General features: G+C 39.6%; 3 protein-coding genes across 9 annotated transcripts; 2 read left to right on the top strand and 1 right to left on the bottom strand.

Annotated features, from left to right (window-relative positions):
* The first annotated feature begins 4,898 nt into the window (after nt 1–4,898).
* On the top strand, nt 4,899–9,700 carry nfe2 (nuclear factor, erythroid 2). Of its 5 annotated transcripts, none has more exons than XM_020635040.3 (4): nt 4,899–5,125; nt 6,873–6,951; nt 7,030–7,167; nt 7,878–9,700. In XM_020635040.3, the coding sequence occupies exons 2-4, from the start codon at nt 6,904–6,906 to the stop codon at nt 9,150–9,152; spliced, it is 1,461 nt and encodes a 486-aa protein (XP_020490696.2). In that variant the 5' UTR covers nt 4,899–5,125; nt 6,873–6,903; the 3' UTR covers nt 9,153–9,700. The 5 variants fall into 5 exon arrangements, with proteins under 5 accessions (XP_020490696.2, XP_065817067.1, XP_065817066.1 ...); XM_065960995.1 differs by having other exon boundaries at nt 7,046–7,167; XM_065960994.1 differs by lacking the exon at nt 4,899–5,125 and adding an exon at nt 5,146–6,781.
* On the bottom strand, nt 9,321–13,126 carry hnrnpa1b (heterogeneous nuclear ribonucleoprotein A1b). 3 transcript variants are annotated; one of them, XR_003808683.2, is made up of 12 exons: nt 12,990–13,126; nt 12,353–12,469; nt 12,103–12,249; nt 11,800–12,010; nt 11,636–11,719; nt 11,454–11,525; nt 11,320–11,373; nt 11,075–11,233; nt 10,850–10,987; nt 10,692–10,755; nt 9,499–9,554; nt 9,321–9,422 (listed from the first exon to the last, which is right to left on the bottom strand). XR_003808683.2 is itself a non-coding variant. In XM_065960996.1 (11 exons), the coding sequence occupies exons 1-10, from the start codon at nt 12,999–13,001 to the stop codon at nt 10,703–10,705; spliced, it is 1,047 nt and encodes a 348-aa protein (XP_065817068.1). In that variant the 5' UTR covers nt 13,002–13,126; the 3' UTR covers nt 9,321–9,554; nt 10,692–10,702. The 3 variants fall into 3 exon arrangements, 1 of the variants encoding a protein (XP_065817068.1); XR_010667509.1 differs by having other exon boundaries at nt 9,499–10,521; XM_065960996.1 differs by having other exon boundaries at nt 9,321–9,554.
* Nucleotides 13,127–13,615: 489 nt separating this feature from the next.
* Nucleotides 13,616–21,615, top strand: cbx5 (chromobox homolog 5 (HP1 alpha homolog, Drosophila)). The gene is made up of 5 exons (XM_020635112.3): nt 13,616–13,774; nt 14,273–14,453; nt 14,860–15,085; nt 15,658–15,758; nt 20,066–21,615. Exons 2-5 carry the CDS (start codon nt 14,323–14,325, stop codon nt 20,205–20,207), a joined length of 600 nt encoding a protein of 199 aa, XP_020490768.1. The 5' UTR covers nt 13,616–13,774; nt 14,273–14,322; the 3' UTR covers nt 20,208–21,615.
* Nucleotides 21,616–26,598: the final 4,983 nt, after the last annotated feature.

Here is a 26,598-nt window from a genome sequence, read left to right on the forward strand (position 1 = left end):
CGTGTGGGGCAAAGAGCAGTTCACTTCAGGGTGCGGTGCCAGGTGATTTACCAGTGAAGTGATATGGCTAATTAATCATACAGTACATGCAGACTACTTTCAATCAATAATAATGTATAGACTTTAGCGGGGAAAATCGCACCGTCATATGATCTGTGGGTATAAAACTTCTCCAAACCTTATTGTGTGATTTTAATTTATGCGACCCTATCCTGTAAACTACCTCCCTCCTAAGAATAACACAAAGTTATCTGTTCTGATATCAACCTGATTTAATTCCCCAGTGAAAGTTTAGTCAGTCAGTGACTTTTCCATCATATTGTGACAAATGCCTACAGAAGGGCTGAGGTTAATTACAATTGAAGTCTGTATTATGGCTATATGCTTTTCCCGGGTTATAATAGCCTAATGGATCAACTAGTCTACATTAGCCTATGTGATTAAAGTTACTATGATTTTTTGCTTTGTTTGGTTTTTCTTTGTTTTGGATTTATGTACTGCAAAGTAACAAAAAAAAAAATCAAATTTACAAACCATTTCAGCTTTCTCATGCTCATCAACATCTTTTTTTCAGGGTCCTCCTACATTTAACCAACCCCAATTATCTTAGTTCCCACTTCTGGGAAGCACTTGGAAACCCTGACTGATGGGGATTTCCCTCTATCTTACTCCATAAATGACCTCACTGTTTGGCCTTACTGTAAGATGTTTTTGGGCGTGAGTTTCAAATAATACTGGAATGAAGAGTTTTGAAAGAGAATGGAGCACCACCATTATTTACATGCAATAAGTGTATGATGAGGAGACTGAGACTATTTTGACATGAATTTAAAACAATGCTGCGGGCAGCCATGAAATGTTGCAATGCAGCACTCGGTTTACACAATTCTGCCACTAAGATTTCAAAATGACCCAAACCAGAGAGGAAATAGTATACTGTCTTGGACTTGCTCATACTTCAAGGTTAAGAGAGTTTACAGTTTCAATGCAATGTTGTTTCATTTAGTGTCTTTGTGTGTAGGCTAGCTGAAAACCATCAGTAGGCTAATGATAACGGTGACTGGCAGTGTAGATGATGAATGAACATTGAATGATGAATTGACATTTAAGATTTAAAAAAAAGCAGCCAATAGAGAGAAATCTGATGGATAATGTGGTCAGACACCCCCCACCCCTTCATTGTTCAATAAACCGTAAATGATGCACAATTTTAGATTATTATATTGAAAGGTTATTATGAGGAAACTGGTCAAGATGTTTTAAAAAGATTATTACCTGAAAATCTTCAGAGGTTGTTTGTGTTTCGATTTACTGAGGAGGATCTAGTTCTTACGCACATACTATTAAAACAAATGTGTATTTCAGTATATGGAGAAATACTGTTGAATTCTCTGGATAAGGACTTAAAATAATATAAAAAAACAATTGGAAATGATGAATTTCTTGAGGTAATCTATTGAGATGATTATTTTTGATTGTTTCAGTTAGTACTGTTAATTTGAAAGTTTGTGAAAGAAAAAGTAAAGAACATATTAGCCATCTGATTCTGTACCAACAGTAACTTATGTTATGAAGACAGGGGCCAGTATTCTAAGTTTTCTTCTCCCTGCTCCTGTTTGTTCATGGACAGCACTAAAAGTACTTTGAGAAAAAAGTGTGTGTTTTTTAATTGTGTTTGAAATCATACACTGAAATGAGCTAATAAACCGAGTGTGACTGAAAGACTGAATGTTTACTTTATACTATTAGCCCCGTCTGTTAATCACAGATATAAAGAAGTATAAATGAAGACCATGGCAATAGAAAGAAGAATAAGGTTGCTCGGTTTGTTCCCCTCTTCTTGGTGCACACCAGCAACCACAGCAGTTAGCAGTTCCCTTCCTAAGAACTAAGTGTTTCTTTTTATCAGCATTAGGCAGAGCTTCCGCCGACCAACATCCTCCTTATACCTTCCCTCTCTGCGTCTGTAGTACCAACCAGCCTTTAAATCCATTGTTATGAACACATAATAATATATAATTAAGGCTATGCACACAAATGTATATTTACACAGCCCCTAAAGTAAAAGATAAAACATATATTTTCTTGTATGTCTAAAGCTATTTTCGCAGACCGTGCAGTTATGTATATGAATGTAAACTGTGACAAATATAATTGGAAAATGGTAAAGGAATATAATGATGTTGTTACGAAATCTTTATCTGAACATCTGGAGATAAGCACAGACCTTACCAACACATTCAGATGAATGATGCTGCATATTCAGGTTCCTCATTTGGTCATCTTTTCAGGTAGTGATAATGTGTGATGGTCAAGATAAAAATTTTAAGGAACAACAATGCAAATGTTGTTGGTAAATTCATTTGCTCTGGAGTCGATGCAATAAAGAAAACCTCACTTTCTGCTCATTTGAAAAGGTGATAAATGTGCAAGGTGTTGAAAAAAACTGTGTTGAACTTTATTTTCATTTAAAATCAAGATCCCAAATAGTAAGTTATTAAATATAAAAGAAAAGGCTACAGTCGGTACTCTGTATTTGTTCCCTTTCCCAGAAGCTGACTCCAAAAATATTCCCTTTTTTGATACCACAACCCATCCATTTTGTTTAGCAGTGAGGTGGTTTTTCCACTCATGTCTGATACAGCTTTCTGGATGTGAAAACAAAACCAAAGATACCACATTCCTTCATCTTTAATGAACACGTAAAACACTATAGAAACACCAGGACACAAAGGGACAACATGTTTAACTATTTCGTTCACATTAGACATGAGGCTCCCAAACATACAGTAGAAAAGTTATTAAGAGACTTCCAGCGGTAGTGAGTCAACAGTGGGCCGTTCCCAGCCAACATGTCCACTCTATTTTTAAGGTGGAGTTCGTAGCACTGAGGTATACAATGAGAAATGGCTGACAGACCTCAGAGGTTCAGGGAAGCTGGAAAGCAGAGATGTCAAAGACTAATTGAAGCAAACAAACACAAACAGAGAACGTGGGCGTTGACCTGGGAACTGTGTCCAGATTGAAAACCACTGTGGTCGCAGTAATAACAGGGTGCTCTTTGGCAGGCTGTGGCAGTGGTAGAGTCAGGGGCTGGGTGCTAGGAACTCGAGTTGGGAAGTCCCTTTTTTGATTCCGGGTAGACATTCACCTTTCTTGACTCTGTCAGCCACCTACTTTTTTCCATCTCAGAACAATGACAGAGAAAACAGAGAGATTTATGTCTCAGTGGGATGCTATATTGTAGTGGGCCAGACAAGCCTGTTCAATGTTCTCATCGTTTATGAATATACAGTGTTTTACCGAATGTCCATTTTTGTTCATCTCTCAAATGTAGACTTATTTCTTTTTAAAAATGTCATGCTTGAGTTGCAATATTCAATTTCTATTTACAGTACTTAAGCTGTTTTATCATGTCAGTGTTTGGGTTATATGTTTATTTGATTCAGTGTGTTTTTTTAATAAAGCTTGAAATCAGCTTTTTCTTTTAAATGTCAAATCTGGTAAGTGTATGTATGTATGTATCAGTAATGAAGGAAACACCTTTAATCAGCTATTTTGTATTAAGAATAGTGTGGGATTTTTTAAATGCATTTTATTACTTTTTAAAAAACATATTTGAACAACCAAGTGTGTAGATTATCAGAGAATTGTTTCAACAACAATGGATTTTGTTGTCCATTGTTATCCCTGTTAATTATTTATTTATACCAACTGCAATTTAAGAACTAAAGTGATTGTGACGTCTGTTTTGAACTCTGACATTTTTTGTATGCTTATTTAAACAAAATGATTGCATTATTTGCACACTGCCGCTGTTTCTTTGTACAAAAATAGAGAATATCACTGGAGCCATATTGTCTTTTAAGAAAGACCACTCATATTCCGGTAACACTACAAAAATGTGTACCTGTTTTGTTTGTTTAATATTTATGGAAGAAGGTTATGATCTGTTCCATAGCTACAATAGCTGAATAAAACCTTTCTTCAATATGTTCCTCAAGTTATTTGTATTGTTGTCAATATAAAAATCAGTTCGCATACAATGCAGGAGGTCGTGGTGATTTTAACAGATCACTAAAGTTCTTGAAAAATAATGTGACACAGATTGGTTTAAAATCATCACTGACACAGTGGCAGACTTCTCCATCATGCTGCATGAAGATAAATTAAATATTGATCTATTAAACAACAAATACACCACATACTGCTATCAGCAATGGTACACTTTTGCACAATAGAGCAGTTCTACATAACACATAGTCTCCTCACAGTGCTTCAGATCAGGGCAATGAGGGGATTTTTTTGTGAGGGGTTTTAATGGTCACTTGCTATGTAAGACACGCTCCCCTCTATTCTCCCCCTGCTCCTCTCTCTCCCTTGGCGGTTGCTCTGCCAGATAGAAGAACAATGTAGTCTTTCTTACCTGTTGGAGGGTGTACATTCCATCTCTACTAAACTAAGTCTCAATCCTGCCTCCAACCCACCTCTGCTCGAACAGGGCCCTTACTGCCATGCCGGCTCTGACTCCAGGTGCTCCACATCATACTGCTTGTTCCTCTTGTTTGGGACGAGTTAAAGGACAGAGGGGCCAGAACAGACACAACCAACCGGCTAGTTTTCTCTCACTTCTGTTTTATATGTATTGTTATTACAGAAAATAATCTAGCTTGCTTAAGGGGTCTTTTGTTTGTTTTTGAAACTCTTTAAACATTTACCTACTTCACTGTGGACTTACAGAATGATTCTAAGCCAGACTGTTGGTTTGTGGTTTGTCGTGTGGGCAAAAGGGAAATTCAGAGGTTGGGGCGCAAGTGTGCTATTAAGGATACAGTAAGTGCAAAAATGTGTGCTGTGGGTGCTTTACAGGAAGATTGCGTTTGTCTGCACTGAGCCATCCCATTTATGCCGGTGGCTGTAAGAGAAGCGTAACAGAGAGAGACAGTTGAGTGAGAGATAGGACAGCAGGCCTCGCGTGTTTAACCTCTTGTGATCTGCAAAACTTGAAAAGAGCATAATCTCATTTTACTTTTTTACCCCCTTTTTTTCACCTCCAGGATTGTGCTTATAGCCACCAAGTCTTTCTTCTGACTCTTCAACTGTAGAAGTGGAGAATGTTAAACAGGTATGTACATTCATATATAACCTTTTTTCTTCGGTCGATCTTTTCTGAGAGGTTTTCCCTCTTGAGTTGTGCTTATTTCAGTAGATTTAAGTACATGTGTCACTTATGATAGTATAACCGGAAAGTCTCATATATAATGTCTAGGTAATGTAATCATAACATTGCTGAAACTTTCATTCATTTAAATATGACAGACTGGAGTTAAAGTCATAACGTAAGTTTCTATCATATGTCGGATTAAAATAATTTAGTTGTTTGGTCAGTTTTGTCTTGATCTCATTTGACTGTTTAGACATTTTTTGACTGACTAAGACAGATGAAAGAGAATATTCTGTTAAGAGTTAATCATGATTCCTTTGAATAAAACTACATTTTTTTTCATATCACTGATGGTCACATCAACACAGTTTAGGTAGATGACTATTTTGTCATGAGCCTGGATTTGCCCAAGATATCTGCCTGTTAAAACAAAGTTTTTTCTTGCCACCGTAACTTCTGCTGCTTTGCTAAAGTTCTCATGATGGATTAAGCCAGGTCTTTGTAATATAGCAATAAGTAAGGTTTTCTACCTGCTTTTTGTAACATAACAATGAGTAAGTCTTTTTACTTGCTCTTTGTAAAGTGTCTCGAGAGAACTCTTGTTATGAATTGGCGCGATACAAATGAAGATTGATTGATTGATTGATGGACAATTAGCCTTACAAGGACCAGTTTCACTGAAATGATAATGAAACCTTAAGCATGTCATTTGATACTTAAAAAGTAAAAGAAACAACAAAATACTTTGCTGAAATATGCCACATTTTGCATTTGAACACAAGTCTCAGACTTTATTTATTTCTGCACACCATTAAAGTCTCTTTAGAGACTAAAGACACAGAACCAAGACCATTATCTCTAACAGTTTAGTATGTCACAGCCCACAGTTTGATACTGAATCAGGTATCTTTTTGATTTTAAATAATTCTTCTATAAGATATCACAGGTCGCTCCCTTGTTTCTTGGTAGAAAGTATTGGAGCAAGATGTGCTTCAATTTAAAGTAACAATTCAAAGTTTGAGCAAATTCTTAGTGACACTTGAAAGACAATTGAATAATTGAATACTCTGAAGAACATAAAAGCTGAAAGGGAAACCCTGGTGTACTCTCACCATTAGTTTATTCATTTGGTCAATAAAGGCAACATAAACAAAAAAGGCTTTTACATTTATGTTGAAATATAGAGAAATACAATACAAAAGCTAAAATAGATTTTGCCTGTATTTGTGTGTGTATGGCACATGGCTGAGTTTGTTCTGGCAGTGTGTTTATATGTGTATATGTATATATATATATATACATATATATATATATATATATATATACACACACACACACACACACACACACACACACACACATATATAATAGTACAAATGTTACAGACTGCATTTTAGCTGAACACAAAACTTTTCCAAAGTGGCCCTCAGCCTCCAGTATGTTGGCTGCAGCATGCTGTTTTCCCGCAGATTGTCTTATCAGGGCTCGGCAATACTGCAACCCGGGACCGCTGATGGGAGGAGTTAACGCAAGTAAACTGAATCCTTCATGTGTTCCAAAAGAACATACACAACAACTGTACAGTTGTTTATTCAGCACCTGCAGGAATACAGATATGTAATATACAGTTTGTATGTGTGTTTGAAGACATGATGGGGTCTTAGAGAAAAGGTAAGTTCCATTAACCCACTGCTCTGTGTCCCACCAGGTGGCTCCTTAGCTGCAAGCATCTGGCCTGAATGTGTTCAACGGCCAACTGTGTTCTCCCACCAAGGAGAACCTTTGAGGTGGGTTTCTCACATTGTCAAGCCTAGATGACCCTCTTGGATGAGTTGTTATCTTCAGATAATTTTCATTTCTGTTAGGCATTAACCACTCCAGGCAGGCTGTGTGTGGGGGGGTCCATGTCAACTCATTTATCTGGAGCCAGGTCTCATGGAGCACCTCAGGATACAGAGATGGATGTGGCCTGGCAGGAGCTGATGGCCATCACAGAGCTGCAGGTAACACTTAAGCAGTTAGAGAATTAGTGTATGTTGTCAGAATACCTTTGCTGCATTTCCACGTACTGGCATACTGGATTGTTTTCAAAAAATACAAGTAATATTTTCTCATAAGTATCTTTTTAAATATAGTGTTAGATGTTACAATTTGATACTGCAAAGACATTTGTGCTCTTTTGAGATCAAAACTCATCCATGGCCTACCAAAGCAGACGTTAATATATTTAATCTTTTTTTTTTTTTTTTATATTTAACAGTAGCATGTTGTTGGTCATAGACATTTGAAATGTTCATTCATAGATAAATGTATAGTGCATGAACAAATTGTATTTTGTAGTTTGTATGTCGTTTGATGCAAAATATTGATAGGCTAACACTCAGATGAGAATAAGTAACAATGGCCTGTTTGAGTGATAGCAGCATGATCAGATTGTGAATAGGGGCAAATGCTGTATGTTGCGGCCCCCAGCACCGCACAATAGCCATCTGTTATCAGTGAAACCTGATCACATCTACGGGAGCCCTTCATAGGCAATGGGTGGCATGCTGAAGTGGGGGCAAACAGAGAACCAGATGAGACTAAAAAGCTCCACTTATAAATGTAAATGTCTTGTAAATCTAGTAACAGTTTTCATAATGTAGCTGTTTTTGTGTTTACTGATCCACCTGTCAATCTTACCTTGGTTTTCTATTTGTTTTTGTAACTGTAGTTTGATGTCCCTGGTGAAGCCCATGAAACAACACAATACCAGAGCATGGAGTCAATGGTCCATATGGGAGCATATGGGATGGCCCAGTCCCAATATCAGCCCCCCTCTCCTCCTGCCTGTGATCTCAGCACCGCCAACACATATGATGGATGTTACTCTATAGAGGCATCTGCCAGTCATCAATTAAGTGGCAACGCAGAGGCCATGTACACACACTCTGAACCTCAGCTAAATCAGCGCATGTTCCCAGTCTCTTCTCACACTCAGCCCTCTCTCATGACTCCAAGGGAAGACCTGAACATTCCGGGTACCAGTCAGCACAGAAGGTCCAATGCGGGTCTGTCTCAGGGTCGGCACATGCTGTGGACCGCACACGGACAAAGTTTGCACGCTCGCCCAGCTGATGACCTAGAGTCAGACTCTGGCCTGTCGTTGGGTTCTAGTCCACCTTTGGCCTCCCCAGATAACCCTGTAAGTGGTGCACCAGGGTACCAGAGTGTAGATATGAACATGACATATAGTGATGGTGAACCAGAGAGCATGACTGGGCACACCAGAGGAGTACAAATGCATTATTCGATGGACTATCAGAATCAAACACACTCCTATTTACACTCAGGTGCACATCCATCTTATTTTCAAACCCATACTGCTTATTCTCACTCACAACCTAATGCCATGGCTCCCTGGTCAGTGAAACAGCAGAGCCAGCCCACTGCCCTTGGAGATTACACTGACTCTGGAGTCACCAGCAGATGGAGCTCACAGCATAACCTGTACACCAAACAACCAGGAAGCACATTAACTCCTGCTCCATTGAGCAGAGATGAGCGGCGAGCTATGGCCTTGAAGATCCCCATGCCGATGGACAGGATTATCAATCTACCTGTGGATGACTTCAATGAGCTCCTGACACAGTACACTCTGACAGATACTCAACTAGCACTGGTCAGGGACATACGACGCAGAGGGAAAAACAAGGTGGCTGCCCAAAACTGCAGAAAAAGGAAACTTGAAAGCATCTTTCACCTTGAAAGAGAACTGAATCAGCTGCAGACTCAAAGAGAACACCTGGCACAGGAAAGACAGGAGTTTAAGCGCAGCTTGGCTTTTATTAAATGTCGCCTGGCAGACCTCTATACTGAAGTCTTCTCTCACTTGAGAGATGAAGATGGACAACCATACTCAGTGGATGAATACTCCCTACAACAGACACCAGATGGTAAAATTTATTTGGTACCGCACACATCTATGCACAAAAGAGACAATTGCTGAGAACTGGGAGTACATTCAATGTTTGTTATGCAAGACATATAGCATAATGCATTTCTGTGCTATTTGGGTAAATCAACTGGCTGAATTTCTGTATGTGCTTATGACATTTTAAAACACAAAGACTGCAATAACATTGGCACAACAACAAAAGACAAACCAAGCAAGGGGTTTAATGAAAATATACTTTATTTTAAAAATAAATAAAGACTGCACCGCAGTCAACTTCTGTCGGTTTAAAATCTTCATTACCAGCATGATTGTTTGGAAACCCTGTGAAAACAGACGTGGTTAGATCATTCATAAATTAAATAGTAAATTGTTGTGTTCCAAGTTTTAAGATTTGTACCTTAAGCCATTGTCACAGAAATGAAGTCAGGTTCCTGGGAAAACATTTGGAGCTCCCTAGAAAGGAGAAACAAATAAGTAAAAGAGCAATATAGTGCCTTCATTTATAACAGCATGCAATTACATTGTACCACTATGCAAAATTAGTTGGCCGATTATACCAGTCAACACTGTTCCAAGTCATAATAAAACTTGTTTCCAAATGATTGTTACGTCATTACTGGGCTACAGAACTTACTATCAGCTACATGACAAATCAAGAAAGACATACCATCAGTATGTGAGAAGTCTGGTCTTACCTACACAGCATATAAGCCCTTTGGTAGCTGCTGCCTGCTAGTCTCAGGCTTCTGTTCTCACTCTCCCCTGCTTCAATGATCCTGGCGATGGTTTTGCTACTTCTCTCCCTCAGCTGGCTTCCATGGCTAGCCTCAAAGACTTTGCATGTAAGCTAGCATCCTCCAGGTGATCTTTGCAGAACTCAGGGTAGAGTCTTATGATGAATTTAATAGTACACCACCTTCTGTTCCTCATCAGTATTGAAAATGCATGTTGTTTTCTAGTGCTGTCCTCCCCCTCTCCATCACCTCAGTGCAATGGTCTTGTCCAACCTTACAACATGTTATTTCAACTGTGGCTCTTGCCCCCACTTTAATGCATCATGAGATAATGAACCATCCCTTTCCCAAACCACTGAAGAGGCTAACAGACCGTTTAAAAAAACTGAAAGATGTTTTATTTCAGCTTGATTGGTTGCAGTTACAAATAAAAACCAGACTCAATGAAGAAAAAAAAAAAAAAATCTACATAAAACCTTATTGGAATGCTTGCTTTCCAGTAACACATTTGATGAAAAAGCACAAAACGTTTAAATGAAGACCCTCCATGATTAAGCTATTGTACATCTCGTCTTGCAGCAGCAGTAACCTGCCACAACTGTTTGGCTGAGCAGATTTAGGAGGAAACCTGCAGCTGCCCTGTCATTCGCCTGCTCTCCTCGCTCTCCTCTCCTAAGTACATAGTCCTGTTGAACAATACGGAACAACATTGTTAACTGTGCACTGACTTGTATGACCTGACATCCAGAGTGTTTTTTTTTTTATTGGTTATCTACACTTAACGAGTCCCTGCAGCTACAAACTCTGGTTTTAAGATATTAAGTTAATCCTTCAGGCATGCCTTTCAAGTACTTACCACTTCACATTTTAAAACTGTCCACGTCGGTTATATCCACTGTTAGAGTTACCGCCATAGCCACCTTCAAGCAAAAACAGGGAAAACTCAGTTTACAGTCACCCCTTCCCCCAAAGAACCTGTCCAGTCTACCCCTGAATCTCCGGTCTTCATCTTACCGAAGTTCCTGCCGCCGCCGCCGCCACCACCGCCGCTGCCGCCGAAGCTCTTCATTGGGCCGAAGTTAGAGGTCTGCGAGTCGTAGTGGCCCATGTTATTATAGCTGTTTCCTCCGCCGCCACCACCTCCACAGTTTCCTGCGAGTGGATTGAGAAAATTTAGGGAGGGGGGAATAAAATCTGTGGCACAGAATTCTTAAGGTTAAAGGAAGCTTTGATACTTACCATAGCTGTCATAACCATTTCCTCCGTTTCCTCCATATCCACCACCTCCTCCTCCACCTCCACCGCCGCCTCCGCCGCCACCCTGGTTGTAGCCTTGGTTATAGCCCCGGTTGCCACCATTATTATATCCGCCAGGCCCCCCAGGTCCACCTCCATAGCCTATAACACACATTCTTTAAATATCTGGCCAATTGTCGTCAAGTCATGTCTTAAGAATCCACGCTAAAATGATGTTGACTACTTACCACCATCCCCTCCATTACAATTGTAAGGACCATCTCCATATCTTCCCCTTCCACCTAAAAGAGAGCAAACTTACAGTCAGGTTTCATGCTTACCAGTAAAATCAGGGACTTGCAATCAAATCAAATAGTCTTACCCTGATTGAAGCCCCTGTCTCCAAAGTCGTATGGCCTTCCACCTCCGCCGCCACCACCACCACCGTTGCGACCTAAACAATGACATTAACACTTAGCTCTACAGCATTGTATTGTGCCAATATGAACTCAATGTTGCATATTGAGCTTGGTTAATTTGATAAATAAAGCATACCCCACATACCCATTCCTGCAGTCTGCATTTCTTGGCGTGTTAAGGCCTTCCTCACTTCACAGTTATGGGAGTTGATTGTGTGATATTTCTGGACTGTGAGAAGGGAAAGGACATTAACCAATTGTTCAAGATATAGCGATCAATTTTAGGGTCTTAACATTACATTGACTTACTGACGATCCTGTCGACAGAATCATGGTCATCAAACGTCACAAAGGCAAAGCCCCTCTTTTTGCCAGTGCTACGATCGGTCATGATATCAATAACTTCAATTTTGCCAAACTGCTGGAAATAGTCTCGCAGGTGGGACTCCTCTGTATCTTCCTTGATGCCTCCAACGAATATCTTCTTCACTGTCACGTGGGCACCTGGCCGGTTTGAGTCCTGTGAACACGCGAGACATTTTGTTGTAACTAAAATGCTGCTTTTCCTTTTTAAACACACGAGTTTTAACACAAATGCAAAACTGAACTTACCTCTCTGGAAACTGCTCGTTTAGGTTCAACAACTCTGCCATCAACTTTGTGGGGGCGGGCAGTCATGGCAGCATCGACCTCGTCTACTGATGAGTATGTTACGAAGCCAAAACCCCTGGACCTCTTTGTGTTGGGGTCCCTCATGACCTGCAAGAAAAGAAAGTCCTCCATTATTACCAACACAAGCCACAACGGTTTCAAATTAAAACCGTGGCCAGTGGAAGAATGTCTTTAAATTGCATACACTTACCACACAATCTGTAAGACTCCCCCATTGTTCAAAATGAGCCCGCAGACTTTCATCTGTAGTCTCGAAGCTCAGACCTCCAATGAACAGCTTGCGCAGCTGCTCTGGCTCGCGTGGGACCTGCACAATGAACAAAGTGGAGACCGCGGCGTCAGAGCACATTCACGTGTGCGAAAACGACGCACCTTGTCGCTCATAATAACCTCACAACCAACCAAATGTGTGGTTGCGTTTTTTATTTTTTTTATTTACAAAAATCCTGCGTGACTTTTCAAAATCCGACAAAACGACACCGCCGCCATTAACGCTCGGCGGTGTGGTGTTTAAAAACTGTAGCAGACGCTCAGTACCAACGCTGAATGCATGCGTCGGTTCATGTATCCTTTTTGCACTGGCAATATATTCAGCAACAAACAAATTAGCTATAATCAAGACTACAGTGATGAGTCGCTGCAAGAACAAAGGCCACGAGGCCCAGCTGCTATAAAATGGCGGCTACACAATACAAGCTGCGCCTGATGTGATGAAAGAAAGAAACATAAGCCGACCATTTAAAAAAAAAAACAAGAATATCCACCAATTTTAGACGCTCAGGATGCAGAAAAATAATAATCATATTAAATCGGAAAGAAACACTCACATCTTTCGACATATTGTTGCGAAATCCTTGAAGACTCCTTGTAAAATGACCGGAGAGAGGTGATCTGCGTCAGACAAACCCAACCCGATACTCTACTGTAGAATAAATAGCAAAGGATACGCCCCTGTCGCATGGCCATTGGCCGAGAGTTCCCGCTGCAGTCTTTCGTCAGAATTTAAAGAACTTTGATTGGGCCAAAATCAAATCAATCAACACTAACGCCCAATGAGCTGATTACAAGGCACACGTTTAAGAATCACAGCGAACAAAAACATTTTATAATGCCTTTTACATTTAATGTTTTATTACATTCCTTGATCAGTTATCATGCCGTGAATACATCCAAATGAATGCACTGACAAAAAGGGTATACAAATGCACTTTGCACAAATGTTTAAAGGAAAATGGATGTAAATTATTCAGATTTTTGTGGGTGGAGCTGTTAGCCTTAAAATCACTACACCCCACACTAGCAGATAATATTAATATTATTTTATTTTTTTACTTGGACACATAAAAAAATGACAAAAACATGTTCAAAATAATTTAATGTTGTAAATACAGTAGAAGCATATTAGCTTGCCAAATAAGTAGGTCATCAGCTGACCGAGGGGCGGATACTTTTATTGTGCGCCTTTAACGCGCGCTTTTTACGCACAGACAAGCGCACGGCACCTTTGTGAACCAGCCTAGATGCTAAAGTAGTCTAAGCGTTGGCCTCACTTAACCACGGGTCCAATTCCTGCGGTTTACTGGTCAAAACCGGTATTCTCCAAATCCATAAGGTAAGGACTAACTACCACACCAGCGAGCTTAATTCACTCCCAAGTTTGGCTTTGCTCCGTCCCCGTGTTGGCTTCAAAAGATGTGTTGTGCTACCCTTGTTGAAGCGTTAGCTCGCATGCTAGTTGCATTAGCAGGTTTGCCTTAAATGGCAAAGGGGTTAGCTTGTTACGTTAGCTATGCAAACACAACAGTAAATCACCCATGCTGTGTGCACTCATCGGAGTTCTAACCTGACAAGAAATACTTTTTTTTTTTTGACGAGAGAGTCGTTTCCAAGAGGTATTAGCGATGCAATTATAGTCACATTTTATCTTTAAGATAAGTAAAAACCCAATGAAATTACGCCTTTCGGTATGTATAGCTAGCGCTGGCTAACGTTCACGTATATTGTACAACAAGTGCCTGCGTGGTTTGAAGCGTTATATATACTACTTTAGTTTTTGAAGGCTTTATCAAACTCTCCATAACGTCATCATATCGGTGATCTTTCTGCACAGGGATTTACCATTTCCCTGCAACAGCGTTTTGTTCAGCATCAAACTTTGCTATGGGCAAGAAGTCTCGCGAAGAGGACTCCTCTTCTTCTGATGAAGAGGAATATGTTGTGGAGAAGGTGCTGGACAGGAGGGTGGTGAAAGGCAGGGTTGAGTTCTTCTTGAAGTGGAAAGGATACTCAGAGTAAGTCATATTCTTTAAATTTTTGCGAACCACAACATAGGCCTTACAGCACTATACAAAATATGAGCAGTGGTCCTAGAAAAATAAAAAAGGTGTAACAATTTAAAAAAAAATAGATGTCACATCCAGTTTGAGGACATTTTTAATCACAAAGCATTAAGGAAAAAGTCATGTAAGTTGTAAGTAATGACAATTAAAGAACAGAAACCAAAGGCATGAATACATCAAATTACGTTAAAGTTGGTGTTTTACCCCCAAATAATATTATTTGCATAATAGAAATCTAGCTAATACAGAAAGTTTAAATCGTTTTAATGTTAAAATACACATGATTGCCAACCTGTTACTGATGCTGTTTATTAATACAAAATGCTGGTACTGACTTGGTGCATTAATATCTATGCAGAAAGCACAACACGTGGGAGCCAGAGAAGAATCTCGACTGCCCAGAGCTTATTTCAGAATTCATGAAGACCTACAAGAAAAGCAGCGGTGGAAGTTCCACACCTAGCAGCGGGGCCAGCAAATCAAGCTCGGGCTCCTCAGGACGCTCCAAAGAATCCAGTACCTCAAAGAAGAGAAGCTCTGACGACGACGAGGAGGGTGGAAGCAAGCCCAAAAAGAAGAAGGAGGTACATATACTTATGCAGAAGTCCTAATGCAGATAGTATGATTATGTTTTGAACACTCGTATGTGCAAAACCAACTCATTGTAAACCTGAAGTGTTTCGTAGTAAGTTATAGTTGGCGTGTAAGAGGTTAATGCTTCTTTTAAACTTGGTGTGGTGCCGAATGGAGACTTAAAAGCTTCTCACTCTTGGAAAAAACAACAACAATAGATCAGCCTTTGATTATAAAGGTCTTATCAGAAAAAATGTGTTTGATGTCTGGTCTTAAAGAGAGATAGACCCTTTATTATAGATCCATGAATACAGTTTCATTTGGCATTTGGTAAACATTGAATTGTATTTTTTTTGCTTAGAGAAGGATAGAACGTACAATAGTTTTTGTTGGCTATTCTTTTTAATGAATCAAGTGATCTTTAAAATAAGTAAAAAATTGATGATTTTAACATGAATCAAGAACATCAGACACATTGGGTTACTGATGCACTCATTTGTCAAATATCTAAACACAACATGTTACACACACCAGCATTTATTGTTTGCTAAAAGCTCTTTTTCTTGTTTTTCTTTTTTTTCAGGAAGAGATTCTAGTTGCCCGCGGCTTTGAGAGAGGACTTGAGCCAGAGAAGATCATTGGGGCAACTGACTCATGTGGTGACCTAATGTTTCTAATGAAGTGGTAAGTTTTTGTGACATGGTCTTTATAAAGTTCTATGAAGACTTCAGATTTGTTGCTATGTAGGATTGAATTCCCGTTTCTATAACCAGGCTGTACAGGATGCAAGATGAGTGTTGACAGAAATTTAAATCTATGGATGATTGGTTTCAGTTTACTTCAGGTCGCTTTTATAAATGGATGCATGTATTTGGAGAGGGAGTGCAGGGTTCTTTTCTGCATACATTAACTTGCCCTTGTTTTTGTGGTTTATTGTTTTTTTTTTTTTTTACTTATGATTGGCGAGTTAGTCTCAGAGGTACAACTTCAGAGCTGCTGCCCATAAGACCGGGTATATACTTGCTGTTTAACCTTGACGTCGCTTGCGCAACCCATCATGGAAATAATTATAACTATACTTTATTTGCGACGTGTTACTGGAGGATACTTCTACAGGGTACACCAGAGAGCGAAATCTGTATACAACTAACTAATGTGTGGAATCTAAACAACAGACATGGCGACACTCGGGAGCTGCTAGTTTGTTCATTCTTCATTCAAAACTAATATAATATTACCATCAACGATCAATAGTAACATCAGATAAGCTCAGGCGACTGATATTGTCTACACTGTTTCTCAAACAGTTTTGTCCATGCTAGGTCATAACAGTCCCGGTGTTTTGGTTTAACTGGTGACCCTGTTAACTGGGGACATACAGCCGAATGCTTCTGTAGATGGTGTAGAGTCCTTACGAATGCCTCTTTGTTTAATTTTTTTATTATAATGTCAAAAATACACTCATCAAATAGAAATAGAAATATCAGTTATTGTGAGGGGAAAAATGAGACAAAAAGAGCATTTCAAAACTATTCCACCTCAACTGTGACCTACAACCTGCGCAATTTAATTGTAGGGAAAAAAGCTAATTTCTTCTAGGGGGGGAAATAATCAATGAAAATGAAAATAATCTGGTTGCTTAAGTATGCACACCCTTCAAATAATACCATGTTGATGCACTTTTTGGTTTTATCACAGCATTCAGTCTTTTGGGGTGAGGAGTCTTATCAACATGACACATCTTGATTTTGTAAAAATTTGCCCACTCTTTCTTGCAATAGCATTGCAAATCTAATTCCCTCCACTTTAACTAGAGCCCATGTTCCAGCTGAGGGGGAAACAGCCCCATAGCATGAAGCTGCCACTACCATGATTCACCATGGGTATGGTGTTCTTTTGCAATGTGTAGTGTTGTTTTTGCACCAAACATACCTTTTGGAATGATGGCCAAAAAGTTCAGCTTTGGTCACATGAGACCAGAACACATTTTTCCACATGCCTTTGGGGAACTAAATGTTTGCCAAATTTATCCAGGCTTTAAACATTTTTTTTCGTAAGAACTAGCTTGTGTCTTTCCACCCTACGCCATAGCCCAGACAAATGAAGAACATTGTTGTCACATGTAGAAAACAACCATTGCTTGCCGGTCATTCCTGTAGCTCTTTTTAATGTTGCTGTCAGTCCCTGACCAGTTTTCTTATCGTCTTTTCATCACTTTTGGAGGGACGTACTGTTCTTGGTAGTGTCACTGTTGTGCCATATTTTCTCCACTATCTGATGACTGCCTTCACTGCATTCCATGGTATAGCTTATGCCTCGGGATATTTTTGTACCTTTCTCCTGAACAAAACCTTTCAACAGTGAGATCCCGCTGGTGCTTGGTAAAGATCTTTGTGAACCTGAATGACTTTTGCTGTAAGATGCACCTCAGTAAATGTCAGTAAAGTCCTACCTGAACAGCTTAATGTTATTTGCGGTCACTTTACTTGATGGCAGGTGTTAACTGACATATAACATGGATATTAATGTGATTGGTAAATTCTGAATACAGCCACATCCCAAATAGTTAGAGATATTGCACACTTATGCAACTACATACCAGTAATTTAAATTTTCATTAATTATTTTTCCCTGTAAAAGATCAATCAATTGAATTGCACAGGTTATAGGTCACAAAGGTTGAAAAAGGTTTGAAATGCTCTTTCTTTCTTATTTTTTTTTTACATTAGAAAAACTGACATCTTAAAATGGGAGTGTAGATTTTGATATCCACTGTCTATGTTTTTATTGAGAAACGAAACAAATAAAAAGGCAGCTACGGACAGATTCAGCTGAAAGTCACCAGTTTACAGAGTCACTTATTAAACCAAAACATCAAACTTGTTTCCATTTAGTTTTACAGGTTTCGACATCAACTTCCAAAATGGAACGTATCTGTCCCAGCTTTTTTGACAGACTTGTTTGTCTCTTTGCAATAACATTGACACATCGTTCAGATGTGGATAATTGTGGACTTATCAGTTTGTCTTCAAAATTTTGTAATTGTTGTCCTTGTTGATGTGTTGACTATGTCACATCCCCTCGGCCTCTACACGGCCCCTACTAGTCATGTGCATACTGCATCTTGCAACTGCACAGCTGGTGCGCCAAACAGGCAACGCATTGCAGACATCGTGCATACATGTAGTTAAAAGAAAGCTTATCTCAACCTAACACTAAAAGCCCCAACATCAGTATTCACTTTTCTTTTCTTTATTTATTAGAATCCGCGTTAGCACCAGCATACACATTGTCTCTTCTTCCCGGGGTCCAACACACATACAGTCATACACACTTATACACAGTAAAAAAAAAAAACCCACTAGCCTCCCATTTTAAATGTAAGATCAGTTTAAATACCTTTATTCAACTTATGGGAAGTCAAATGTTCGATCATGTAAGATAACAGTGATCAGTCAGTTACACTGGATCGCAGTATGTTAGTTTTACCGGGTCTGGTTGTAAGTCTTAACTTCATTTATAATAGGAAATGGGGGTTAGAGCATTGATGCAGCCACCAGAGTCTTAACTGCCTTGTCTCACATGCTCCCCATCCCTCTGTTCCCTTCAAATCAAGTTTTTGTTTGTTTCATTTACAGCAATGCTGAACAGGCATTATTGTCTTGTTGGTGATGATAATGACACCGATATAAATATCTTAATTATTGAAGATAGTCTTCTTTATAGAACTGCTAACATGTCATTAGTTCTGACTGATACCGGTCATAATGAAGTAAATGCAGAGACCATTACTTAGTTCTGCAAAGCTTTAAAGAAATACATAAGAAACAACAAGCGTGCGTGAGACAACTTAAGTAGTTATAAACAGCGTCCACAATATCTTAATAAATTTGATGATGTTTATGTAAGCTCTATATGAATGCTTTCGTGGTATTTAACTTAGTTCTGCTATTGATGACAGCAGTAAGATGACAGTTCACTCTGAAGCAGTCTGCATTGGTCTTTTCACTTTACCCAGAAGTTAATTTCTATTGTTGTTTTCTGGTTTCTGGGCTTGAACTCTTGTGTACAGCGGGTTTCACCGGGGTTGCCATCTGCGCCATTACTGCCTGCAACTTGTAATGAAATGATTCTTTGAAACGGCGCTAAATGTGCCAGATTGCTACTGACAAATTACCCATTAGCTGAACTAATAGCCTAGCTGTCCATTCATATACAAACAGTAAGTGACACCGTAAAATTTTATGTCATCCCACATTAGCTAGATGGATATATGTGTGGTACATCGTCACTCATGCATAGTCATTCTCCTTTCCTGAGAGTTTACTGGCTCAAAATGCAGCGACAGTTGTACCATTTCTATGATGAATGCATTTTTTTTCCCATAATGAATGGAGAGGGGGATAAGTTTAGCACTGTTAAAGTTCAAAAATAAAAATTGCATACACAGATGCATACTAAGCAAGCTCCATCAACTTACTTTGTCTGAAATATTGTAATAGTGTAGTAGAAAATGAAACCGACCTGGGGCTAAAATATTATCCTCTTCCTGCTAAAAATAAGTCATGTAAAATAAAACTGCCCTGTTTCAAACATCATTCCAACTAAAGCAGATTTCTTTTTCTCTGCATAAAATTGAATATTAAGTTGTAAGTTAGAAATAAAAATTCTCTTCAGCAGCTTTTTTTGATTTTGCTTCTTTTGGTTTGAAAAGGGTGGGCACATCTCTTCACTTCTTTTTGGGCTAATTAACTTCCACTCAGGTTACCCTCATTCATGCTGTAAGGGCCATTGTTAGAAGGATTTACGCCTTGAAATGGGTCTAATTGGCGCTGTATTCTTTAAAATTAAAGTAGAAATATTTGGTGACAGCGTGTCCATAATTGGATTACATAAATCAAGGCGACCATATTTTGCAGTATCAATATTTTGTCCAAGTCCTATTTCTGAGCTAACCTTATTAACAAAGCTTACCCTTTCTTTGCTCGTAGGAAAGACTCTGATGAAGCAGACCTTGTGCTTGCCAAGGAGGCCAATCACAAGTGTCCACAGATTGTCATAGCGTTCTATGAGGAACGTCTCACCTGGCACGAAGACAGTGACAAGAAGGAGAAGGATGCTGTTAGTGCATGAGTGGATCACTTTCGGAGGAAACATAACCTCCTCCACTGCAGGGACAACATTGAGTCGGACATTTTTTCACACCCAAACTTCCCATCCTTCCTCTTTACCATGTCCAACAACGACACACAGGCAGTGGGCACTGTTGTGAATATCTTCATCCATAACCCACTGGAGCACACGGCCCCAGACTGCTGACAAGTAACGATCACACCGAGGGAGAGGCTGTAGCTGACATGGGTGATATGCTACTGGAGTGGGTTCTGCTGTTCTGTCTTTGTATTCTTTACCTTCTTTTTAATGTCTTAACACATGTTTTAGTGCTCACAGGATACTATTAAGTCAGTAAAGTATTTTTCAGTTTTGGCCATCTGTTTAAACTCAGTACATAAGCTGCAGAGCCAGGGTTTCTACAAAAGCAGTGTTAACTATGAGCTTGTCCAACCTAAGGTGCACAACCCCCAACCCAAGTCTTTATAGGCTGTGCACCTTCCTGTGTTCAGAACCCACTAACACTGCTGAAGATAAGACCATAGTATCAATATACAGGAAGCAACCACCGCAGACCTTTCCTGACTACATAATCACTTCTTCTTTTTTAAAAAAAAAAATCTTTTTATCTTCTAGATTTTTTTAGTTTGTTCTGTCTACCAGAATACAACTACCCAGTTTGAAATTTGCAAATGATGCCAGCCAATATGTGTTTTTAACAGTGGTTATTGCTTGGTTATTTTTATCTCCTCTTTTTTTCATGTTGAATGTGAACTTTGTGGTGTTTTTTAAAATTCCTCCATGCTATCACCAGTTCAAGTAAAGGATAATAAAACAAACTGTACTCTATTTGGTATCTCCTGTTTCCCTTTTTATCTGCAGTGTTACAATTGGACCAGTCTCATGTTATCATGTTGGACAATCTTGTACCCAAACCAGCATTTGTCAACAGTCACTGGAGTCTGCCACCTTGTGGCTTAATGATGAAAAACTTTTGGACCATGTGATCCGTCTCAAATATTACAACCCTGCAGTTTTATTATGTTGATCATCAGTAAGTGATCCTTGGATATTTTTTACGGTGTAAAGTGTTACATTAGACTTGGCTATTACAGTTTTTTCACAATTGTATTTTTAATATGAAACTTTGAAACCATTTAATTGGAATATCCATACCCTGGCCTTTATTGATATCCGTCATTTCTTTTTGCATAGAAATATTAAAACTTCTCAAATACAGACTCCTTGGACCAATTTATTTTAGTTTCTAAAGACTGATAACTGCTCTCATTTTTTAGCTTTTATTCGCATTTGAATAAAGGCTGTCACCTCCTCTTTGGTTCTGTGTATCAACCCTGTCCCTTGACAACACTTAAAATATGTTTTTGGTGTTTTTTTTTCATTAAAAAATGTGTTTTCACACCATTGACCTTTTGTCTTAAGTTTGTGCCTGTACAGAATTTTTCAAAGTAGACTAATTCTTATGTAAACTAAATGTTACAAATATGTGTACAGTAGCCCCCTTCAATAAACATTTTCAATGTAGGTAATGTCAGTCGGCTTTTATTTTAGCATATAAATAGATTTTCTACAAGTGGATAAGTGACTTAATCGAAGGTCCCAGGATTCAAATGGTTTCTGTGAGCCTGGAATTTAAAGAAGTGAAAATGATTCATTAGATAGGAATCGTTTTTAATGAAAAACAAAAGTAAAAACATGTGTTATACTAAGCCTTGGCTTAATGTATCAAAAAATAAAACACTGACAAATATCACAAGGCTAAATCTGCATATATGTTGCATCGTGTTAAAAAAACAAAACGTTTTTCATTATTTTTTTTTTTTAACTGTTTCTCAAGCATTAGCTGCTGTCGCCCAGCAGATGGTGCTGCTGTACAACATCAATGCAGAAGTTATAACTAGATATTTATGCAAGTCATTCACAGTTCAAAATCTTAAATTTTCTAACTACAACATCACATGAATGAATCTTTTTTAATGCCATAACAGATTCTAATGTATATTTCTGAGTGCTTGAGGTAAGGTTGTGTTTACTGCCTAACATCACATCTTTTTCTAAGTCCTCAGATGGCGTCTGAGTAACTTCAGCTGCTAATAACATCTGCTGGACACACCTGTAAGTCCACAAACTCGGGATGTGCAGGTATTTAGAGTTCAAATTGACAAAGATCTATTTTAAATTCTTGTACGAGTTTCGAAAGATGCCTCAAACGGTTTGACGGCTGAAGTGTCTCTACAATGAATAATATTTCAAATGACTTGAAATAGATTTACGATTTTTTGCTTGACTCAGATATTTTCATGCATGAAATTAGTGGCATAAAAAAAAGAGATGAGAAATGACATGCAAGAAAGGTCCCTGGCCAGATGCAAACCCAGGACATTATGTTCATGCATGGTTGGCCCCTTAAAGCCCTAGGCCACCCCACTTCCATTACCTGTAATGATGCAGCCATAAAAAAAGAAATCTGTCGCTATAAGGACCACATAACTTGAATAACAGACCAAATGCAAAGAATGTTAAATGCTATATTATGTGATGAGGATTTTTTTTGTTCTCAATTTGATAGCAATTCAAGGAATATAACAATGATGGAGTCAATAAACTCACCAATATCTACTTAAGTCAGCTTTAAAACATGAGGACAAGCAACCTTTTTTTAAGTATGGCCACCATGACAAAAGCAGGAAATAAGTTATTTCTTAAATTAACCAGATGTCAAGCGAGAGTAGTGTCTGTGTTATGGGGAACCCCCTGCAATATCAGCAATAAACTGCAGTAAAAGGTGAGCCTAATCCTTGTTCTTCTCTCACCACCTTCTTTTTCTTTCTTGCTGCCTTTTTATAGTGACTCCCTCTATCTGGCACACATACGCACACACAATTTGCTGCTCAGCTACGTTCAAAGTGATGGAATTTTCCTTGCAAAAAGGCTTTTACACTCCAAATGGAATGCAAAGGTCACTAGTAAATTTCCAGCCCCTGGGACCATTAAGCCAGGCAGAGGGAGCAGGCAGCAGGCTGTTTTATGGAGCCTGGAGCTGTCTGCTGACAAACCCAAGCCAGGAGGTTTGGTTGGGAAAGCCACAGTGGCACTCATGGGAGCGCTGCCTGTGATGTGTGGGCAAATACAGATGTAGAATCAGTTCTGAGCATGCAGCAGAGAGAAGCTTTATTGAAGTCAAAAATCGGAGTTAGAAAGTTAGAAATAAGTGTGTGTGGCGATTTTCACGATGCATTCTTAGATTTTCTACAAGTTATAGAAGAGTTATTCGATCATTTGAACATGTATGTCTTTAAATGTAACACTGACAGGGCCCTGTCATTTTGCACATCATGCTTGGTGTTCTTTGTCTCAATAATATTCTCACAGTTTAGGTGTAAATGTATTTAGTTATATGCAGCAGCCTGCCTGCACTTCAAACGCAGTCCCTCCTGTACCAGTTAACTTCTAGTGCAAATGAGTTCCACAGGGTAGGGCAGGGAACAGCAGAGGTGGGTTGTCTTGCAGCACATTTCACCGAATGAGTGTCGGGGGAGCTGTGGCGAGGAAGGGGACTGCTGCAGTGGGCCTCATCAGTGTTACACAGCTTTTTCAAGGATACCAGTAAACCAGCAAACAGATAAACATGCACTCTTATGGAATAACACAAACAGACTCTGCAGTGCTCTAATAACTTGTTTTTAAAGGGAAGATTTGATTTGTAGCTGTTAATTAGAGTCTCAGAGAAACTAAAAAAAAGTGTGCTGTGGTCACACAGGCACATCTGCCCAACAGCTGTGTCTCCATCTCCTTGCCTCATCTAGATAAAAAGGTCTGCAGTGACGACTGGTGCATCATCCCCTCGGCACAGTGCACTGATCTGTGTGAAGGTGATTGGGATGTGATGCTCTAATTTGAGCAGCTATCATACTTAATGTGCAGTAAAGCACCACAGACAAAGCTTCTTGGTTCTAAATCCCCCCTCTACTGCACCACGGCGCTCCCCGCGCCAACCCTCTGCTGGCTGTGTTTCCCCTTCACTCACCCCCCCGTCCCCCCCGTCCCCCCCCGTCCCCCCCGTCTCCCCCCCACACACACTCCTCCCTTCATCTCCTCTCCCCACCAGGGGAAAGAGTTATAGCTGCCATAAAAGGCAGGTAATGCATTGTTAACTAATTCTGTCTGCTCAGAGCTGATATATCTTCCGCTCTAAATCTCGGTGCTTCCAATAAAATGCAAATGCTAATGCTTGCCCTCCATGAGCTGATATCATTTTTAACAGGCCAGAGGTAAATGCTAGAGAAGGGTGGGGTGTCCCAAAGGTAGACTCTGAGCCTTCATGGTGTCTTCTGCTGGTAAGGAGACCTTCAGACCAGATCCACACACCACTGGAAAACAGTATGCATATGTTCAAGTGTGCACAAATGGCTGTGGGTATGCACATACAACTGAAACACTACATTTTAGATCATTCAGAGGTGTATGAGAGTCAGACTTGTGATAACAAAGCTAGTTTGGCACTTTGTTATTGACATGCCAGTATTTTCAGTCAGTACTACTCATTCACCATCAAATCACAGAATCCAATTTGCCTGTGGATGTAATGCATCATATTTCCATGTTAATAGTATTGTCATACTTCGTGTAACCTTGGGCTTCTAAATATTGATCCACTTCTAGATTTTCAATTATCCCGTGCCGTTTTTCTGCCATCTGGTAAGGACCAGTGATTTGTGTTCCTTCATATCTGGAGGCTTGTCCTGTAATTAGACCATAAATTAATTTACAGAAAGGAGAGAGACCAGCAGAGATTGAGGGCATTAAGTAAGCCCTCGGTGGTTGGAGACAGAAAATCATAGGGAAGCACAGCACAGTGTTTTATTCACTAGAATTAGATAACTAGATTATAAATCCCAACACCATAACTTTTCTCTTCTTGCATGTGCCACTTGTTCTGCGCTCAAGTATTTAAAACCATGCTGCTGCAAATGATGGTAAGTCAGTTTTTCAATAAATGACAAGAAATCACCCACTGACATAATTAAAGCTAATTACTTGCAGTGCAGCAGCAAAATGATTAGGAAAAATGAGGCGTATTAGTGTCAAAATGTACATTCAACTTTGCAGTGCAATGTGCTGTGAATCCATCAGTGGGTTTAAAATGACCCCCCACGCAGGCAGACAACAATTGTGCGCTTTGAACCGGGCTCTTATTTACAGCAAGACTCAAGTGGTGGTCCTAAAAAACAAATGCATCTTGATTGATTTTAAATTGAGAGTATATGCTCTCCTGCAAGATTAGCTCATTGTCCCCCTGCTGCTAAATTACACACAGTGATTGGGGCTGTCGCTGCACAATGTCTAAGCACTTCAACTGCAGCTCTCTTTGCCATGTGGAAATTCACATTAGACAAGCACAAGTTACTCGCTTAAAGCAATTAGGAGAGAAAAAAGCTTTAACTGAATGGGCTTCTCTTGTGGTGCAAAATGCAATATCAGCAGGGTGTGAGTTTAAAACACTGCAAATATACTTCAAGCTGTTCTAAAATGACAGTGAGACAAGCATGGTAAAGCTTGTTGGTGGAAAAGTGCATTGTTGTACCTGCTCAATACTATACCTGCTCTATATTATACCTTGTGTGTAATTTAGGCAAGGCTGCAACTGCCAGCTGATCGTATCTTGTGGGGCTTGAGAGGCAAGGTCAGCCAACGCAGAGCCCACCTGCTTCCCCATTCTCCATCACACAGTCACTCAGCCCCAACCTCCCTGAGGAAACACGCCTGACCGCGGCGCTGCTACAGACAGCATGTGTCCCTGAATTTATGATGGCGACTTATTGTCGGCCTTTCACGTTAAAAGTCATCTTGAGTTTCCCAGTGTAGCTTGTATGTGTGGCGAGCGTTAATCCATTAACATTCAGGGCAGACACGTACAGAGGCTGGCTTTCTGCCCTGACAGTCTTTGACCCACCGCTGACCACAGCATTCTCCTGCCTCCGCTCCCAGCCATAGCCAGCCTCCACATAATACAGCACCATAAACTATCTAATGTTACACTGTGTATGAATGTGAAGTATTATACGCTTGAGGTCCAACATGCAAGGCTTATAAGCCAGTGATACGAATCCAGCTGCGACAGCCTCACTTTGGCAGAGTGGAGGGGGAAATCACATCTGTCTACAGAACTCTACACATCTTATGTTTTAATCGTAGGATGTCAAATGAACATAAAGTTTCAGTCCTTTCTATTTCCATCTCGGATTAGAGTTCAGAGGGGCCATGAAATCCCTGGGATTTTCTTTGTGGCTTTTATTTCAACAGGAGAAGTTGAGATTCATTTTAACGGATCCACAAGGAATAGTTCTGGCAGAACTTAAAATGCTGCGAGGCCTTTAGAATAGAGAGCTTT

Source organism: Labrus bergylta, chromosome 12 (genome assembly GCF_963930695.1).
Source record: "Labrus bergylta chromosome 12, fLabBer1.1, whole genome shotgun sequence".
In the NCBI taxonomy this organism is placed as follows: Eukaryota; Metazoa; Chordata; class Actinopteri; order Labriformes; family Labridae; genus Labrus; species Labrus bergylta.

What these genes read in the sequence shown, in the direction of transcription:
- nfe2 (XM_020635040.3), top strand. Translation starts at nt 6,904, where the DNA reads ATGTGTTCAACGGCCAACTGTGTTCTCCCACCAAGGAGAACCTTTGAG. An exon ending in CACCAAGGAGAACCTTTGAG is followed by an intron (nt 6,952 to 7,029) that starts GTGGGTTTCTCA and finishes CATTTCTGTTAG; the next exon opens with GCATTAACCACTCCAGGCAG. An exon ending in TGGCCATCACAGAGCTGCAG is followed by an intron (nt 7,168 to 7,877) that starts GTAACACTTAAG and finishes TTGTAACTGTAG; the next exon opens with TTTGATGTCCCTGGTGAAGC.
- hnrnpa1b (XM_065960996.1), bottom strand. An exon ending in TTGTAATGGAGGGGATGGTG is followed by an intron (nt 11,234 to 11,319) that starts GTAAGTAGTCAA and finishes TGTGTGTTATAG; the next exon opens with GCTATGGAGGTGGACCTGGG. An exon ending in AAATGGTTATGACAGCTATG is followed by an intron (nt 10,988 to 11,074) that starts GTAAGTATCAAA and finishes ATCCACTCGCAG; the next exon opens with GAAACTGTGGAGGTGGTGGC.
- cbx5 (XM_020635112.3), top strand. Translation starts at nt 14,323, where the DNA reads ATGGGCAAGAAGTCTCGCGAAGAGGACTCCTCTTCTTCTGATGAAGAG. An exon ending in AAGTGGAAAGGATACTCAGA is followed by an intron (nt 14,454 to 14,859) that starts GTAAGTCATATT and finishes ATATCTATGCAG; the next exon opens with AAAGCACAACACGTGGGAGC. An exon ending in CTAATGTTTCTAATGAAGTG is followed by an intron (nt 15,759 to 20,065) that starts GTAAGTTTTTGT and finishes CTTTGCTCGTAG; the next exon opens with GAAAGACTCTGATGAAGCAG.